General features: G+C 29.6%; 2 protein-coding genes across 2 annotated transcripts; both read left to right on the top strand.

The window, feature by feature from the left end:
* Window positions 1-105: 105 nt before the first annotated feature.
* On the top strand, window positions 106-948 carry LOC118030050 (uncharacterized). Its single transcript, XM_035034075.1, has one exon. It carries the CDS (start codon window positions 106-108, stop codon window positions 946-948), a length of 843 nt encoding a protein of 280 aa, XP_034889966.1.
* A 5,341-nt stretch (window positions 949-6,289) lies between these two features.
* LOC118029997 (heavy metal-associated isoprenylated plant protein 43) lies at window positions 6,290-7,357 on the top strand. The gene is made up of 2 exons (XM_035034011.2): window positions 6,290-6,428; window positions 6,888-7,357. The coding sequence occupies exons 1-2, from the start codon at window positions 6,344-6,346 to the stop codon at window positions 7,220-7,222; spliced, it is 420 nt and encodes a 139-aa protein (XP_034889902.1). The 5' UTR covers window positions 6,290-6,343; the 3' UTR covers window positions 7,223-7,357.
* Window positions 7,358-20,188: the final 12,831 nt, after the last annotated feature.

The following is a 20,188-nucleotide window of genomic DNA, read 5'->3' as shown; positions in this document are numbered from 1 at the left end:
CCTCTTCAACAAAAAAATATCCTTTCCGTGAAAACCCTTTTTTAGTCCAATCTTTCTCGTTCTTCTCTTGAGGTCAATCTTTCACTCTCTTTGTGAAATCAAGAAATGGATTTCTCCAATTTTGACAGTGTAAAAGTCGAGAAAGCTAATGCAATACTAAAATACAACCGTTTACAAAACTTAACAAAATTGTTTCGTTTACTGGAATTCTGTCTTGCTATAATCCTCCTCTCATGGATCTTTAACAAGCTTCCATTTGCTGTCAAGATTTCCGGGGAGTTTTTCCGGCGACTAGCCGGCATAGTAGCTAGCCCCCTCTTCGTTTTCTTGCTTTCTAACGGGATAATTGCTACTTTGATAGCAAAATCCGGCAGATTCTCCGGCGAGAATTACGGCGCAGACAATGCTGATACTCAACTGCACGAGGATTTAATAAAAAACACTGGCAACAATCGCAACTGTCCAAAGCCATTTCTCTCACAGAATCCTAACGTATTGCTGTCTCACGCTGCGACAGCGACAGCGACTGGGACAACAAAGAAAGTGGAGGAAGTAGTGTTCCAAGAAAAACACATCATCATCTCCGAAGAGAACGCTTTTATTAGCACGCGTGAAAATGAGAACGAAGATCACGATCCTGAAGCGGACACGTCTGCAGACCCGGATTCTGACCGTGAAAATTTGAAAATTCGGAGGACGAAGTCGGGGGAGATGGGGAGGAAGAATTATGTGAAGGAGAAGAAGCAGCTGCGGAGATCGGAGACAGAGAACTTGGGGTCAAGAAAGGAGAATTTGTTTTGCAGAGAGGATGGGTTGAGCGATGAGGAATTTCACCGTGCCATTGATGAGTTCATTGCAAGGCATTTAAGGTTTCGTCGACAAGAGTCCATGTCAGTTGTTGTTCAAAATCAGAGCTCCAGTACTGCAGAAATTGGGAAACAATGTTAGAGAGAGGAATAAATCCTAAGAATTTCTGATTTTTGGGCTTTCCTTTTCCTTTTTCCTCTTTGTAATTCTAGTAGTTTTGACGGAGCTGTATTGTGTTAATATCCCAGAAGAAAACAAGTTTATTCTAAAGATTTTTGTGTTTATTTCTATTAAAATTTCATATTGCAATTATGAGCGAGCTAGTTAGCTACCCCTGCTAGACAACTCTTTTAAATCAATTAAGACACGAAGAACATGATTCTTGAAAGGAAGGCTATGGAATGAGAAGGTTCAATCAACTCTTTTCCCCACTCTCATCGATGATTATGCTCTCCGTGAAGCAATTAAAGATTTCCAGTGGATATTACCACCAATCATTACAGAATTATGTGATAATCTCTCAAGGAAAAGTCACTTTAGTTTTTCTTATCAGAAACATTACTTAATTGATGAATTGATCATGCATGATCTTCAATTTTGCCTACCTTGCTTTCAGTCTTCCCTTTTCCTCTTCTTTTCTTTTCATTGGGGTAGTCATGATTACTTCCACCTTCACTGACTGACTGCTTGGGGTGGTGGAATTAGTCCTCAATATTGTACTTTAAAAAGGGATTTTACCCATCTTAAGACATAACCCTAGCTTTCACTAATGCCATACACCTTTGCCTAAAATGAAGATGGTTAGGCAAGTGGTTGCCAGCAGACAGGCCCTTTCAAGGATAAATGTATAAAAATGTATTTCGTTTGTTTATGCTCTTTTTCTTTGCCGAAAAGTAAAAATAATTTTGATGGAAAGTGAATTTTTGAAACCTATATTATTTTTTGATGATGGATAGTTTCAGGAAAAATAAATTAGAAAATATTTTTTAAAAAATAAATAAATAAAATTGAATTTCATAAATTATTTCAAATAAAATAACTAAAATTCAAAATAATAAAGACTACATCTGATAGAAAAAAATCCCAATTAATGAAAAGATAATAAAAAAATAACAATATAACAATAAAAAGAATAAGAATTAAAGTTGATATTAAAATCAAATTAAATTATATTCTAAATGATAAAATTGATAAATAAATAAATAAAGAATTTAAAATAAAATAAATAGCAATAAAAAAAATTAAGAACCAATAAATTTGATATAATAAATAAATAACAAGATATTTTTTTTTTTGCAACTTGTGAAAACTGAATTCTGCTTAAAATAATAATAAAAAAATACTTTTTTAAAAAATAAGTTAATTTTTTTTATTAGAAAGTATATTTTATTGATTATTTTTTTTAATAGTAAATAAATATAGAAAAGTTTAGAAAGTAATTTTTAAATGATTATTTTCAACTGACCATGTATAATGTGGTTGTATGCTATTATCCATTAGTTAGAGAAGTTTTCTCAAAATAAAAACTTCTGTTGGATAAACCTTCCAATCATTATGCTATAATGGTGACCAATATGTTCCTCAATCCATTCATATTGCATTCTCATTTTCATAAATTTGGGGAGAAAAGAACAGGAAAAGAAAATAACAAATATGCAATCATGTAATGTAGCCCTACTGCAAAATTATTTTATTTTATATATATGTATGCTCTCATGGAAAAAGTTCATAATGATATATGTACATGTTCAAAGGCAAAAAAAAGAAAAAAAAAGGGTTCATAACCTTGTTATTCATCACATAAACAAGAGGGACCAGGCGTGGTCTTAGCTTTTCAGAGAATTTTTCTTTCTGCTGCTAATGACTTCAAAATGCTTAATCAATAAAGACCCAATTCCTACGAAAGTTAAGTAAGTGATTATTCTTAAGAACCCACTTTAATGTAATGGCATCATGTTCTATGTAGAAGACGAAGACAAATTTAGGTTGGAACTTAGATACTTTGGTCTGCCAAGGTAATAATAATATCTAATGTTGTAATATTTCTTCTTCGATCTAAAGGTGGCGTGATTTGTGGCACCTCACATTCTCATTTGCTCCTCATGACAATGCATATCACAATAATTAAAGGCATCGATTCCTTTGAGTCAGCTCAGTTATCGATTATCTTCAACTAGCAAGAAGCACAGATCCTCTATTGTTTTCGGGGCTTAAATTACATCTACTTTATATCTTTAGATAAGTGACAATATGTCTAAAGTTGAGAGCAGATTTCAGGTCATAAAGGTATACTTTTGTGATCAGAATGTTTAAATGTATGGTACTGGTTATGTTTTGAAGTATTTTTTATTTGAAAACATATCAAAATAATATTTTTTTTTAAAAAAAATAAATTATTTTTTATATTAAAAATCATAAAAATTAAAAAAAAAAAAAAACAAAATTTTATCCATGTTCCCGAACACTACAAAGATTTGATTATAACAATCTTCCCCTTTGAAATGAGTTTCATCTTGGTTGGGCACTTTGAAGTAGGTCAACATCATGTAATGTGACTTGTAGTGTTTCTTGGTTCTGAATGAAGTAGATTCGATTTGAACGTGCCACTAATTCTTCAGCAGAAAAGTGAAAATTGTCACTGAAGAATTTGTGCTTTCTGATTTTATTTTTTTAAACACAAGAATATATGCTTATACTTCTATCCATATATATGCAGGAGATTTTTCACAAAATGGAAGACCTTGTGGTTATAGATATAACATTTAGGCGAAGTCTGGATCAACCCTTTTTTTTTTTCTCCCTATTTTCTTTTCAGTAAATTAAAATAATCCTCTTAAAATAAAATAAAATTATAAATATCATTCAACACTTTCAATATTCGACAGAAATCTCCTTATATACCAAAAAATTGTGCTTGAGTGGTATTAAGATAAATAGATAAAAAATTTAAAAATTAGAGAGAGAATATTCGAAACCAAATTTAATTGAAATTAAATAGCTGAAATAATATTGTTCATCAACTCTAAGAAACCATGCTTATATATATATATATTCTTTCTCTGTTTATTTTTCAATTGAACTATCTCTAAAAGATTAATTAAAGGTGTTTTTGGGTTCAAAAGAACATTTTGTAATATTTTTTTAAAGTATGGAAGGAAGTTTTTGTCAAATCCAGAAAAAATTGGATGGTCTTTGAAATTTCATAAGAGTTATTTTAATTTATTTTAAAAAAAACCTTCCCTTTCAAATGAGATATAGAAACACACTACATGTGGCCCGTGTGTGTTATGCTGCGAGAATGAATCATATTTTTTTCATAAAAAATATTCTCTGATGTTGCAGGTATGTTTTAAAGAAGAAAAGTTATAGACCTACTTGAATCAAATAAGATATTATTTTAATTGATTGATAAAAATAGGCAATAAGAACAAATGGACCAAATAAATAACCCAGGAAAATAAAACTTTTTTCAAATAGGGAAAATGATGCAACTAAATTCTCATGCAATTAAACACTAAAGAATAAAATTGAGTAAAACCCAAAAATAATTGAGCAAACCCGACTTAACCCACCAAACTCATGACCCAAGTCATGAGATCGGAATAATCTAATAAAAAAAACCTGAAAAAAACCACAAAGCCCAAAGCCCATATCTTAAAAACAAATGTTGATGATGAACTCGAAAAGAAAATAAGAAAAGAAAAATAATATCAACTCATATTAACTTTTTAAACATATGACCTGGATTATTAGACCGAAAGAGCTCAAATTGAAAAAATCATGAAGTTTAATTTTAAACTAATAAATATTGAAAGATGAAATTAGAAAGAAAAAAAATTCAATTCAATATTAAATGATGAAATAAAAAAAAATCAAATCTAAAAACTTTGTTAAAGTAAAATAAATAACAATTAAAATAATAAAGACCACATAAAAATAAATTGAGATTAAATGCTAAGGGATGAAATTGAAAAAGAATGGAGATCAAATATGAGAGATGAAAAAAATCAGAGGATAAAGTTGAAAAAAAATCAATTTTATAAACCATTTAAAAATAATAATCCAAAGAATAAGAATGAAATATGAAGGGATAAAAAATTGAAGAGCTAAAATCAATTTTATATACTATTTAAAAAAAATCAAAAGAATAGGAATGAAATATGAAGAAAAAACAAATTGAAGAGAAAAGAAAAAAAAAAGATTAGTATTGTTAATATCTAGCACTATTTAGAATCTCTCTTGTAGACAAAAGTTAAGAGCTGGCGTGGCATGAAACATAATCCTGATATAAAGTAGCAAGATGGGCTATTGGTATAGTACTGCAAATAAATAGATATCTCTTATTTATTTATGATATGTTAAGATTATAAACCGGAAAAAAAACAATAACAACATATTATTCTGGTTTACTAATAAAGAAACTTGAATTTTAGTATACTATAACAATACAAGTTTGAAAAATCTCAATTACAGTGTGCATATTCAATTTTCAGGTAATAAATGTGTTTTTTGATATATACACAAAGTAAATTAAATATATTACAGGAATGTTGTGGTGAACTATATATATATATATATATTATCTAGTCTTATGATATCTAGACATTACTAGAAAATTATAAAATACAAGCAAAAATACCTACAAAGATTTTTATTAATAGATTGCAGTGAATTATATCAACTAAATAGTCTTTTATTATGTCCATCAATAATATATATCAAGAGAATTACAGTTAACAACCCATCTTAATAACTATTTTGTAATGGATACGTTGATTGACATGCTAAGAACTACATAGTATGCTAGCAACCCAGAGGACGCATCAAGAATTCTTTATGAGTTTCATTAAATTTAGAGGCATGATATTGATCATAACTACTTCGAAACAAAAATAATATAAACTCGGTCAACCAAGTAAAATATAGACCAATTAAGACCCATTGATTGATTGTTTATTTTTCATGAGATTTTCAATAAGCACAACTTTCAATAATCAAATTAATTTCCGTCCTCCGAGTATTTAAATCCACCAAATACTTAATTTTATTGTTTCAATCATTATCGAATCATAATTAATTGTTTCCTTGCCCAGGGTGGGTGCAGGCAATGCAACCTGCAGGTCATTTGGTTGTCAGCATGTTAACACAGATTGCAACATGTGTAAGTCAAGGTTGCATCTGGTGTCAACCGCCTGAAGAATTAATGAATCAAACCAACAAAATAGATCCATCTGAATAAAAAAAAACCAGAACATAAAGAAAAAGTCAAGAAAACGGGGTTGAATCTCCAAAGTTTATTAGCTTATTAATCCAACATAAAATCAAGGTTGTTAGTAGCGTAAACTAGGGGTAAAAGACAATTTTGCAAGAAGGCATAAGTTCTAGCAGTTTGTCTCGGAAGGTGAACAACCCAGTGATTCGTTGCAACGGTTCTTTTCTTTATTAGGTTCTTACGGATTTTAAAATGGTATGAGTGATCCTAAGGTGCTAAAAGCTAGCTTGAGACTGAGCTTGGAAAGGAAATAGTGTTTCCCTCATGGCACAAAGAACAGTCTTGAAGGTTGATATTTCATGCGAGAAATGCAAGAAAAAGCTTCTCAAAGCTGTGTCTACACTTGAAGGTAAGCCCAGCATTTTGTTAACCATTTGTGTTATGTTTCCCTATTTCTTGGAGTGATATTAAATCATTTACTTTATTATGGTTTGGTCCATAGATTAGAAACATCTAATAAACCATGGTTAGTGTTCGTTTTAAGGTGGTGCAAGATTGAAGATGACAAAATCTTCAATCTCATGTTCTACTGTGCATACTAGTTTTATGGTTTCCTAAGAGATTGGATCATAGTTAGTTTCCTCGTGTCTTTAAGGTGCTAAGGTGGCTGGAAAATTTCGCAAAACGTGGCCGTGGGAGCTAGTGTCACTTCTTGACATCCCATATGTTCTGTCTAATTTCTTTCTACAAATTTTCCTATTGTAAAAGAGAAAAAAGGAAAAAAAGTTCACACAAAACTACAATGATCATAGAAGTTCTAATACTATGCTCATATTGTTGTCATCTTCAAATTTGATGTTATATGCAGGTGTAGATAAGATTGAGGCTGATCAAGCGAAGGGAACATTAACGGTAACAGGAAATGCAGACCCGTATGAGATAATAATGCGTACAAGAAAAACAGGGAAACATGCAGACGTGGTGAGCATAGGGCCACCTCCGGCACCACCAAAACAAGATGGGCAAAAGAAGCCGGATGAGAAGAAGCCGGAGGAGAAGAAGCCGGAGGAGAAGGCCCAAATCCATGATCCACACACTTGTTATCCACACACTTGTTATCAGTGTCGGCAAATATATCTCATGCCCATGCCAATGTCAATGGCCCCATATGATGAGCCCAACCCATCATGCTCCATCATGTGACATTTCAAACATCATAATTGCCATATTGAATTTTTCTAATGGAAAGTAGTCAAGCATTATTATTCTTTTCCCTCAAATTTCCCTATGATATAATAGATGTGGCAGTATTGTGAATATTGTATTAAAATAAAACCAAAACATATGGGCTTTTGGCTATTTATTTGGAGTACTTAGTTGTGTTCTAAGTTTTAATATTTTTTATTTTTTTATTTTTTCATCTCATATTACATTATCATTATGTTTTTTTTTTTTAATTTTTTTTTGACATATTCCAACTATTTTGCATTATCTCGAATGTAAATAATTGTAAACACTAGTTTATAATTGATTAGATATTGATTTGGCAAAATCAAACTATAATTATGGTTAAAAATTACAATTAAAAGAAGAATAATCAGTTTCAATAATAATAAAAAAAGGCATCGTTACTATTTGTCATGGAAAACTTCATTTTAGTCCTTGAAGTTTTAGTCTTTTTATTATTTGGTCCTTATTTTTTTTTGTAATTAACATTGAAGTATAAAACTTCATTTCTTCATGTTTTAATCTGAGAGAGGAGAGAGGAAGTTGATGGATAATTTGGAGGAGAGAGAAAGCTATTGTATAGCCATTTTTATGCCACTAAAAGGCTAATTTTTGTGTTTCAATAAGTCCATCTTCTCAAAAGAAGTTCTATGAAAGTAATTTTTTTCTATAAACATAACATAAAAAGTAATAAGAGTCTGTTTGGTTTTTTAATTTTGTTGATTTTCATTTTTCTAATATGATGTTAGGGTGTTTTAAGGTTGCAAATGGTTTTATTAATCTTTTTAAGGTATTTAGAGGTATTTTTAGGTGAAAATGAGTCAAAAATATGTTTTGGGGATTTAAGAACTTGAACCTCTATTTTTCAATTGCCAGAAGTGACTAGAAAATTGACCAGACATTGATAGCTCACTTGGCATTATAGTTGACCTGCACTAGATTTTTTGAAAAAAAAAAATTTCTAAGAAAAAAAAGTTAGGCACGAGCATAAACTTCTAAGCATGCTCTTTGATAGCTAGCTATACGTTTGGTTTTGGTCTTTCTTATTGCTTTTTTACTATCTTTTGCTACTTGATTAATACTTTATCTCTTAATTTTTAAACAGTTTGGTTTAATTTTTTTAAAATGATAATTGATCTTTTAAAATATTTTCTTAATTTTATAATACTTTGAAGAGATTATTATAATTTGTCTATAATTTTTTTCCTCCAATTTTTTTACATAAATGAGTTGTATTTAAATGTTGCATTCATAAAAACAAAAAAAGTTTGTTATTAGCAACACAAATTAACCTCTAACAAAAAATTAATAAAATTGTATAAATTAAATTTTTTTCCAATTAAGATTCATGATACTTGAAAATGCATTCATAACACATGCATTAAAAATTAACTTGAAACCCTACCCATAATGTAAAGGTTAGTTTCCCTTATATAAGGTAGATTTGATGAGATCTCAACATGTAACAAAAAAAGATTTATTATTGATATGCATCATGAAATTATTACATCAATCTTGTCTATATGAAAAAGTCAATCCTATATATTAACATAACTATAGCTAATAATAGTATATTATGAATTAATTAATTGAGTAATTTTTTATTAAGTCATTGATGCTTCAAATTGGATTTGAGATTTCAACAACTATTTCAATCTATTTTGTAAAAACAAGTCACTTATAAAGATAAGGCCCTTCAAATGTTTAGGTTAGTCAATTTTATAAGGAAAAAATATATAACAACAATAATAAGAACATAAAAGAATGTATATTGTAATGGTTGTGTATTGTTACCATTATCAGGATCGTTATTATTACAACTATTGGCATCCTCATCAAAAGAACCAAGAAGGATGAGAAATATAAAAGATTTGTATGATGCCACTCAAGTCATGGAAGATACAACTTTATTTTATTTCTTTACAAATAATGACCTACTTAGCTTCAGTAAAGCTATCATAGAAAAGAAATGGATAGAAGCTTCAATCCAGTATCAACACTAGTTGAAAATGAAATGGAATTGAGGAAGAGTAAAGTAGGAAATGTTGATCCAACCTACTTCAAAAGCTTAGTGGGAAGCTTGTGATACTTGACATGTACTAGACCAGATATACTTTATGGAGTAAGACTCATCATCAAATATATAAAGACACCAGATTAGTCGCACTTAAATGCAGTCAAGTGAATTCTTTGCTATATCAAAGAAATAATGAATGAATGTATGTTCTATACTTTAAGTAAAACCTTCAATCTTGTTGGATACTCAGTTAGTAATAGGGGAAAATACCTGTATGAAAGGAAACGCATCACAAGATTTTCTTTTTTTATGGGAGATACATCTTTTGCATGGTTGTCGCACCCGACATCGCGGCAACCCTAAAAATTAATAATCCTCTTGAATTATGAAAAAAAAAGAACAGATTTCTGGCATCCGGTTCTTTTAGGAAAAAAAATGTCTGGTTTAAGGAGTCGCCACCTAGTATTATGGTCACTAGGAACCCTAACTGGTCAACAGAGATTCTATGGTTCGGGACTGGTTACGTAAAAGGGAAGATATTATCACCCCTTAAACGTTCTGCATAAAGCAAACTGCATTGTTGTTTTTGTCTTAAATTGCTAAATTTTTATTGGTTTATGTTTTGACGATTTATTCACAATATTCCTGACTCTGGCGTCAGTGAATATTTAACTACGGATAATTCCAACTCTGGCGTTGGTAATTATTACGTAGTTAATAAAATAAATTTAGATTAATATTTTTAGATTCTGGCTCTAAAACTAGTGAATAAACTAAATTTATGCATTCACATATTTTTTTTATTTTTGTTTATATAATTAAATAGAAAAGGATAAAAATAAAATAAAATAAAATAAAATCAGTGTTTTTCTTTTATTCCCGACTCTGGCGTCAGTGAATAAATAAGTAAAAAAAAAAAATTTATTTTTTTTATACATGCACATATATTTTTTTGCTAAATAAAAAATAACGAATAAAAATAAGATAAACTCAAACCAGTATTTTATTCCCGACTCTGGCGTTGGTGAATAAACCAGTAAGTTTATATTATTTTTATTCATGCATACAAATATTTTTTATTTTTTATTTCTCCTATTTTTATTTTTTTATTTTTTCTATTTTTTCTATATTTTCCTATTTTTTATTATTTTTTGGGCTGGGCCCAGCTCAGCCCATATGGGCTGGGCTAGACCCAGCTGGGCAAAGCACGCGTGAACTTGTTCACGCGTGCATGGGCACAGTGCGAAGGTAATTAATTACCTTCGCACAGTGCTAAATGCGCTGAAGATTCAAAAAGAATGAAAAGGAAAAGAAAGCTTACCGTGCTGCAGATTGCTCTTCTGGAGCGTTAGTGTTTTTTTGGCGAAGATCAGTGAAGGCGTTCCTCGCTGGGAAACTGGAATTCCTTCTACCCTTTGCTTTCCTGCCCTCTGCTTCTTTTTCTCTCGGTCGTTCGTCTCCCCTCTACTTCTGGTTGTCCGTTCGTTCTCCCCTGTGTTTTTCCGTTCTCTCTGTTCTGCGTGCGTTCTGTTCTTTGCTGCAAGTTACTCCGCTGGAGTGTTAACGTTTTGGTCGCAAATCAGTGGTGACGCCCGTTGATATGAAACCGAAAACCCTCCTTCTACCTCTGCTTTCCTGCCCTCTGCTTTTTCTTTGCTCCTCTGTAAAATTCTCCCGTGCTCTGTTTTTCAAAATCCCTCTATTCTCCTTTGGTTTGTTTCGGTTTCAGTTGTTTTGAAGCCGGTACTGGTAAGGGGAAACGTTCACTTCTGGTATGGGATTAACAAAAAAACTTAGGAGTCCCTCTGGTCTATTTGGGTCGATCTCGTTTCAGGTTTTTGTTCGTCCCTCTCTCTCTCTAACTCTCCAACCCTGCAACCCCCGGTTCTGTCTTTTTTCTTCCCCTGTTTCTGGGCTCCTCCCCCTCCCTGGTGCTCAGTCGTTCCATCGCTTTTATAGCCAGAGAAAACAATGCGTTTTCTTCCAACCATTAAGTGTGATAATTGCAGGAGTAATGGCTGTGCGGCGGTGTGCGTCCGTTTCAGTCGGGAAGAAGATGAACAGCAAAGGGAAAACGGCGCCGTTTTTGGTGTTTAATTGCTATTTGCATTTTCGACCTTGCATTTTTGACAATTTTGTAATTAAGTCCCTGTTTAAATTGTAACTGGACCCCTTCATTTCGGCGCCATTTTCAAGCTGGTCCTTGGATTTTGATGTTTGCAATTTGAACCCCAATCAAACCCCAATCTTTGATATTTTTTTAATTAAGTCCCTGAATAATTTAATTACAAGCTTAATTAGATTAATTTCAAAGTTTAATTAAACCGCAAAACTTCCAATCATGTTACCCTTATCCCAAATTTTAATTAATTCTTCATTTATTTTATTTTTACTTGTTTTTCATCATTTTTTCAGCATTTTTTTCAGTAAATAAAATAATTAAAATAAAAGGGTCAAAAATTGGGTTATGACAATGGTTATCAAAAAAGTAATCGATAATATTGTTATCAAGTTGTGAAGTTGAGTATGTTGTTACCAACTCAATTGTATGTCATTTAATATGATTAAGGAATATACTGAAGCATTTGGGATTTCCTCAAGAAAATCCTACAAAAATTTATATTGATAATCGATCGGCAATTATATTAGTAAAGAACCCAGTGTATCATAAAAAAAGCAAACACATTGATACACATCATTATTTTATCCTAAAGCATGTATATAAAACATAACATTTTATTTGTAGAGAAAACTTAATAACTCTATAAATGAAAAAAAATATATATCACTTTACCCCTTAAATAATATCACATAAATTATTTCAAGATAATTTTAAAAAATTTGGTCAATGAAGTCCTTACTTGATTTTTTCAAGTCTATAATTGTAATTCTCTGTATAAATTACATTATAATCATCAATTTCTAAAATTTATTTATTATCAAATCATGATTAATAATCTCAGTTTAATTTCTAACTAGTAACTTTTAATATATTGGTCCAAATATATATTATAATTTTAAATTAAATAATTTAATTTATTATCAATTCAACAATTAATAAATTTATATTTGAAAATTAATTGCATTGTTTAGCAACGTGTCATAATCTTCTATACATAAAAAAGCCATGAATTTTGACATAACCTTTCAGTAAATAGTTTCTTAATATAATTATTATTTCTTTATTAAAAATATTCTGATTTAAATATTATAATAAAGAATATAATAACCCTATTATATTATATTTGTTTTAATACTATCACCATTTCAGAACAAAATATAAGTAAGGATTAGGGTGTAAATCTACGAGAACATGGCTGCAATTGCTGTTAGGGTAGGGTAGCAAACGCACCTAGGATAATGTTGTGTATCGTTTACAATATTAGTTTTTTTCCTTTATTGTCAATCACCGTAAAAGTAACATGTGATGTAAAGAATGGAGATAGATGCCCCATGCTAATTGCTGCAAATTATGGCACTCCCACACATCAAGGAATAATACGATAATTATAACAAAAGTAGGTGGCTTGCACATGGCGCCTAAGATGCATTGGTTCTGTAACTTGAAAACTCAAGCTGACGTGCAGGTATTTCGGCTTTATGACCCGAGCCTAGCCACCAACTAAGCTTGGTTGGGCTTGGCTCGAAGGCAGCCCTGATTAGGGATGTTGCCACCCAAGCTCGGTTAGGCCTAGTTGGTTGATAGGCTCGCTCGGATTTGCTGTTAGACTTTTTTTTTTTTTTTTTTTTTTTTTTTTTTTTTTTCTGGGGCTTGGCTTACCTTTCCCTGTCAGATCAAAGTTGCCTGCGTGCATAATTGTTGTTTTGAAAGTGAATATCCACTTGAATATTGACGGTTGTTTCCGAAAAGAAAAGAATTTATGGGGCATAAATAGTTAAATATGCCAGCAAAGACCATAAGAAACTGGTTTTGGACATGAAGTTGTGGTCATCTTACCTTGTCTGGTATTCAGTCCAATAATTAAAAAAAAAATATTTTTAAAATCAATATATCAAAATAACTATAAATAAAAAAATATATTAATTTAAAACAAAAAATTTAAATATTTTTAAAACACAAAAAAAATAACAATCCTTCTTCTTATAAAAATCACTTGTTTGAACCATAGTTTTTAGACCCGGGTTCCAGATTTTGACCGGGTTATTCGGGTCAATTTTTTTTAAAATCAAAACGATATCGTTTTAGTAAAAAAAATTAATGGGTTGTAACCAGGTTTTTGATAGGGTTACACTGGATTTTTTATTTTTCTATTTTTTTCTTCAGCCCGACCTGGTTCTAGTCTCGAGTTAACCGGGTCCTAAATCAACCCATCAAAAGAGGCCGGGTTCCAATAGTATGGTTTCAACCATTTGGAACGTGCCTATCCTGTTCTAACTTCTAAGGTATGCTCCTGCCACCATTCCCGTGGGTATGGCCCTTTCACTCTCAAAAAGTACATAAAATTAAAAATATTTATAATAAAAACAAGTTTACAATAAACAATGGGCTTCACTTCGAGCTTTGGTGGAGGGTTTCTAAGGCAGAAAGTTAGGTCTGCAGACTCTGCACTACTTGTAGAATAACAAAAAGCCTATTTTAGAGAGTCTCATCCACTCAATATGCGGACGACACCAATGGATTTCGAAACGGCATGCACTATTCGGGTGCGGGATCCAAGTATGCATGTCACATACATCCTTTTCTTTTTCTTTTTTTGCTTATTAAAAAATAATCAAATCTCAAATTTCCAATAAACGTTTATTTCCATTGCTATATATATTATATTTGACAGCATGTTCCAGCTTAAAATATAAATATTGGTAATTTCTTGTGGTTAAAAATTATAAAGTTCCATTTCAATATATTGGATGCAAAATTTTCATGTGGATCAACCACACAAATAATTTTATAGCTACTGTTAATTGATTTTGTCGCCCTTGATATTTTCGTGATCACAAAGAATGATGAAAGCAGAGATAACATTCAGTTTTTCTTAGAAGTAATCTTTTTTAAAAAAAAAAAAGAAGAAGAAAGGAAACAAAAAACCTTACACTGATCTTAAGATTTTGGTTAGGGGGCTAGTCTATCTAGAATTTCCTTTTTTTTATTTTTAAGTGACTATTTAGAAACGCGGATGAAACTGTGTTTTTCTAAAATTTTAATTTTTTTAATATTTTGATATGCTAATAACAAAATAATTCTTTGATATATTTCCGAGTAAAAAATACTTTGAAAAAAAATTGTTACGATGCCAAATAAAAAGCACCTAGATGTGTTGTACTTTTTTTTTTTTCAAAAAAGCAAAAATGGATTGATTGTTAGTGTATATACCTTATAGTCAATCAATTTGTTACATTTGATACTAGTTTTATTCATGTAAGACATATTTATTACTAATAAAAGTTTTTTATCTTTAATATTCATTTAACCACATGTTTCCTTAATTAAAAGCATCAAAAAGAAATTGACCCGAGTTTGTATGAGCTATCACATAGGTGAATTCTTAAAAATATTTCTTTCAAAAGAATCAGACATGATAATTTTTTATCATCCGGCTTGAGAAAAAATCAAACCAAATTTATAACCTAATCATGAGATTGAAACAACTCCATATAAAGTGGACTGAAAAAAAAAATCTTAAAACTCAATTTTCAAACCAACCTAATATTGAAGGGCAAAAGTTTAAAAAAAATAATAATGAAAAAAAGGCTCGAGTCAAACTTGATGAACTTGATGAATCCATGACCCAAGACACTATAAAAAGAAAAGGTAAAAATACAAAGAATATCAAGTTCTAATGTACCTAATGATAATGGATGAAATTTAAGAAAAACTATCTGAAGTCAACCTAACTCAACATTCAGAACTTATGACGTGGATCATGAGGACGAATCACAACATAAAATACAAACCTTAATAAATAATAGTGTAAAATTCCATACAAGCTAAAATAATTAGGATAAACTTGAAAAACAATTTTAAAAAGGGATAAAAAAGAAAAAAAAATGTAGATTTGAAAAAAATGAGAACGAAACTTGACACAAAAAAATCAAATTAAATCATAAGGGATGAAATTGAAAAAGAACTTCAATTAATAAAAAGATAAGAAAAAAATTAAAAATAACAATCAAAATAATAAGGATCAAATTTGATATAAAAATAAAATATTAAATGATGTAATTGAGAAAAAAATTCAATAAAGGATTCAAGAGATAATACGTTGCAATTAAAAGAATAAGAATCAAATCTCATATAAAATCAAATATTAATAAATGAAATTAAAAAAAAACTAACTCAATAAATTATTTAAGACCACATACATTGCCATAAAAAAAAATGAGCATCTTATTAAACTCAACAAACAAATAACAAGCGACTCCTTTTCTTTTGTTACATTTGATACTAGTTTTATTTATGTAAAACATATTTATTACCAATAAAATTTTTTTATCTTTAATATTCATTTATGTTTGATCATTAATGAGTCTAAAGAAAAATATGTTATACTAAGAAAATTATAAAGTAATTATAATTGTGATATTTTCATTGCATGAAAGCTTTGTTCTAAATGTTCATGATCGATACTCTTTTAAGATTGTGTATTAATTAGAGTTGTTGAAACCAATACATATCATATTGTTTTTTTTTTTTATGAAAAACAAAATCTATTGTCATAAGTTGAGGTTTGAGGTTTGAGGTTTGAGTAATACTAATAACTAATATGTAGGTGTTTCTAAGAAAACATGTACACTAAATTGATCGGCATGAAAAATTTATATAGAGAGATCATTTGTCTTTATAGAAAGACTCACATAATAGTTGTGTAAGTGATTATTAAACTTGAAATCACTAAGTTATCTTATATAAGGAATACAATGCTTTGATCATAACTACATGTTTCCTTAATTAAAAGTATCAAAAAGAAATTGACCCGAGTTTATATGAGCCATCACATAGGTTAATTCTTAAAAAGATTTCCTCTAAAAGAATCGGACATGATAATTTTTTATCATCTGGCTTGAGAAAAAATCAAACCAAATTTATAACCTAGTTATGGAACTGAAATAACTCCATGGAAAGTAGACTGGAAAAAATCTTAAAACTCAATTTTCAAATCAACCTAATATTGAAGGGCAAAATTAAAAAAAATAATAATGAAAAAAAAAGGCCAGAGTCAAACCTGGTGAACTTGATGAATCCATGACCCGAGACACTATAAAAAGAAAAGGTAAAAATACAAAGAATATCAAGTTCCAATGAAGCTAATGATGATGGATAAAATTTAAGAAAAACTAATTGAAGTTAGCCCAGCTCAACCTTCAAAACTTATGACGTGGATCATGAGAACGAATCACAGCATAAAATACAAACCTTAATAAATAATAGTGTAAAATTCCATACAAGCTAAAATAATTAGAGATAAACTTGAAAAATAATTTTAAAAAAGGGATAAAAAGAAAAAAAATATAAATTTGAAAAAAATGAGAATGAAACTTGACACAAAAATAAAAATCAAATCAAATCATAAGAGATGGAATTGAAAAACAACTTCAATTAATAAAAAGATAAGAAAAAATTAAAAATGACAATCAAAATAATAAGAATCAAATTTGATATAAAAATAAAATATTAAATGATGTAATTGAGAAAAAAAATTCAATAAAGGATTCAAGAGATAATACGTTGCAATTAAAAGAATAAGAATCAAATCTGATATAAAATCAAATATTAATAGATAAAATTTTAAAAAAAAACTAACTCAATAAATTATTTAAAACCACATACATTGCCATAAAAAAAATGAGCATCTTATTAAACTCAACAAACAAATAACAAGCGACTCCTTTTTTTTTTTCTTTTTATTTATTTATTTTATTTTTGTAATGATCAACATGTTTTTCGAAGATGAGTAAAGAAAAGAGAGAGAGAAAGAACAAAATATGATCGTAGCTTAAGTGCTGGTTTTTTGACAGCATGCACCTCTCTACCATGATAGGGGTGGTGAGATGCATCAAATCTTATCCTAGAAGATGGCATTTAAAGTTGTTTTAACATCACACTCCCTACCCCTACCTGAAGGGTGTGGGTGGTGCTGATTTACCTGCACATGCCGCTTTTTAGTTTATATATATATATATATTGAAATTAATAAATTTCACGATGCTTGGCACCTCCTCTGAAATTTATCGAGCAGGGATGCTGATGCTCATCCTCTCTCCCAGGTAAACAAAGAAAAAGACTTTTGGTTGATATTACAAGGAGTAGAACGAGGACTTCGTCTCCAGAAAGGATAAACCAAAAGGAAACCTTTTATTGTCCAAATTTATAATCAAATCCCAATTTCACAACGAATAATATAATATGTAGGTGCTTGACCATGAATGACCCTTTGCCGAGGGTGACGAGGATGATTCCTTTCTCGGCCGACAGGCAGCGCGAACCACGGCTCCTTTTCAAAGGCATTCAATATATCTTCTCTGTGGTCTCATGCTAATGGAAGACTTTAACTGAGGCAATGGTAATAAAAGACCTTAAAAAGGAGCTCTTCAATATATTTGTCTGGACATGTGTATGATTGGTCTTCGCTGCCACAGCAGATGGACAATGCCAGTATTGAAAGAAATGTGAAGGTATCTAAACAAAATAATTGAAGTTTCCTTCTGAGCTGTGTAAGAGTATCTCCAATAGGAGATTCTGTTCAATTGGTAACATATTTTTTATTGTGTAAATATAGTTTTTTTTCTCAATATATGCTTTAATGGTAAAAAGCATTTTAAAAGAGTAAATTATATTTTATTATATTTGATATAGAACTATTTTAATAATCTAATATGACTCAGTTGACTTAACAAGTTTAAAAATAAACTGGATGATTTTCAATTAACCTAGTATTAAAAATTTAAATTAAAAAAATAATTTTAGTCAACATAAATAAACTCACGAAACTTGAAACTATAATAATTTTATAAAAAAACAAAACAAGAGTCATATATTAAAAAAAAAATCAAAGGAAAAATAACAAGTGAAAAAAAAAAAAGATGAATATTATTTTAGTATTTTTATAAGATATGTAAGAACAAGAATAATAAAATAACATTTTATTTTATTTGGCAATCCTTTTAAAATAAATATACAAAATTAAAAAAAAAAAATTATTATTGTTTTTAACCTTCCATTCAGCATCTAAATTGAGTACTGAACACGTACTAGCTCATAATAGAGCGCAGCATGGAATCTTGAACTTCCTTTTTCACCAACCCCCGGCAAAAAGTCCAAACACAAAGCTTGAAACGCAACCCTCTTTTGGGGAAAAGGTGCATCAATAATCATGCAAGATTGATGAGGTAAACTTCTTACGATAATTATTCTTGCCATAGACTAATTTCTACCGTTGGATTCAATAAGCGTAGAAAAAAAAATAAAAAAAAAGTTAGCAGACCTCCATTTTATTAGCAAGAAATTTGGAAGCTTTAATTTACTTGTTTATGAAGTTTAGGAACAAAGACTCCGTACCGCACTCTGAAAAAAAGTGGTCTTCTCGGAAAATTAATGACAAAAACAAAATATAATTCATATGGTTTTTTATAGCGACAAATAATTTTGGGAGCTGTCTTACTAGATGAGTAGAATGATCATGCATCATGATAGGGTTCATATTTAATGTGATGGACCCTACTCCCTAGGTGATGGCAAGAGTGATCACTAAACCAATATGACCTGCCCCACTTTATTTGTTCATCAGTAGGCTATTCAAAGCAAATCTTGCCATTTCTAGGGGTGTTTTTTTTATCCTTGGACATTAACTAATACCTAACAAAAAAAAACTAAAAAACTAAAAAAGTATAGGATTTTATTGTAATTCTACTTTTGAAATATTATTTATTGTAATAGTTTTTTTTTTTCAATTTCAATTTTATTTTTCAATAGTAGATTTATTAGGAATTAAACTTAGTTTTTTTAATTTTATTTTTATGAGGTTATTCTTGTTTCATGACTTGGATCGTGGGTTTGACAAGTTTGGTCAGTTAACTCGAGGTGACTGCAGTTATTTTTGTCAGTTTTTAATAGATTTTTTAATTTTAATTACATTCTTCAACATTAAGTCATGTCAATTTCATGACATGAACTGCGAGTTTGACAGGTTAACTCAGTTGACTCTAGTTTTTTTTTTTTTTTTATTATTATTCAACATTAGGCTTATTGGGAATTAGATTTTATGATTTATTTTAACTTACTTTTTATAAGATTATCATTGTCTCATAACTTAGGTCACAAGTTTGACAAGTTAACCCGATTTCACTTAAGTCGTTTTTTGTGTCATTTTCTTAATCAGTTTTTTTTTTTAATTTTATCTTTTAACATTGGGTTGATTGAGAATTAAACTTCATGATTTGTTTCAATTTGTTTTCTATTGGGTTATCGCGGTTTCATGACCAAAGTTGCTAGTTTAATCAGTTAACCTGGGTTAATTCGGGTCATTTTTTATTTGTTTTTTAATTGATAAAAAATCTAGGGATAGAATTGATAAAAAAACAATGAAATTGACACAAAAAATAAATTTTTCAACACAACTCCTTATCTAACTCGAATTTAAAATTAAATCATATGAGATTTATCCTAACATGATCTAGTCAACTTAGTTTATTTAAAAGTAAGCTGGATGATTGTTAAAAAAAAATTATGTGGATGAAATTTAAAAAAAAAAGTTGAATTAAAAAAAAAGAAAGAGAGAGAAGCTTTACTATATTTGAAGTTCCATAATTTAGTTGATATAACCAACTTGAATGATTGTAAAAAAAAAATCCTATGATAAAAATAAAATAAAATAAAAAGAAAAAAGAAAATAAAAAGAGAAGGGGTTGAATTGGAAAAATAATAATAATAAATAGTGAAGCTACATGATGTTTTTCGAGATTTTTTAATT

This window comes from Populus alba, chromosome 5 (genome assembly GCF_005239225.2).
Source record: "Populus alba chromosome 5, ASM523922v2, whole genome shotgun sequence".
NCBI classification, from domain to species: Eukaryota; Viridiplantae; Streptophyta; class Magnoliopsida; order Malpighiales; family Salicaceae; genus Populus; species Populus alba.
The sequence above is the reverse complement of the archived record's forward strand: the minus strand, read 5'-3'. Positions and strand labels throughout refer to the sequence as shown.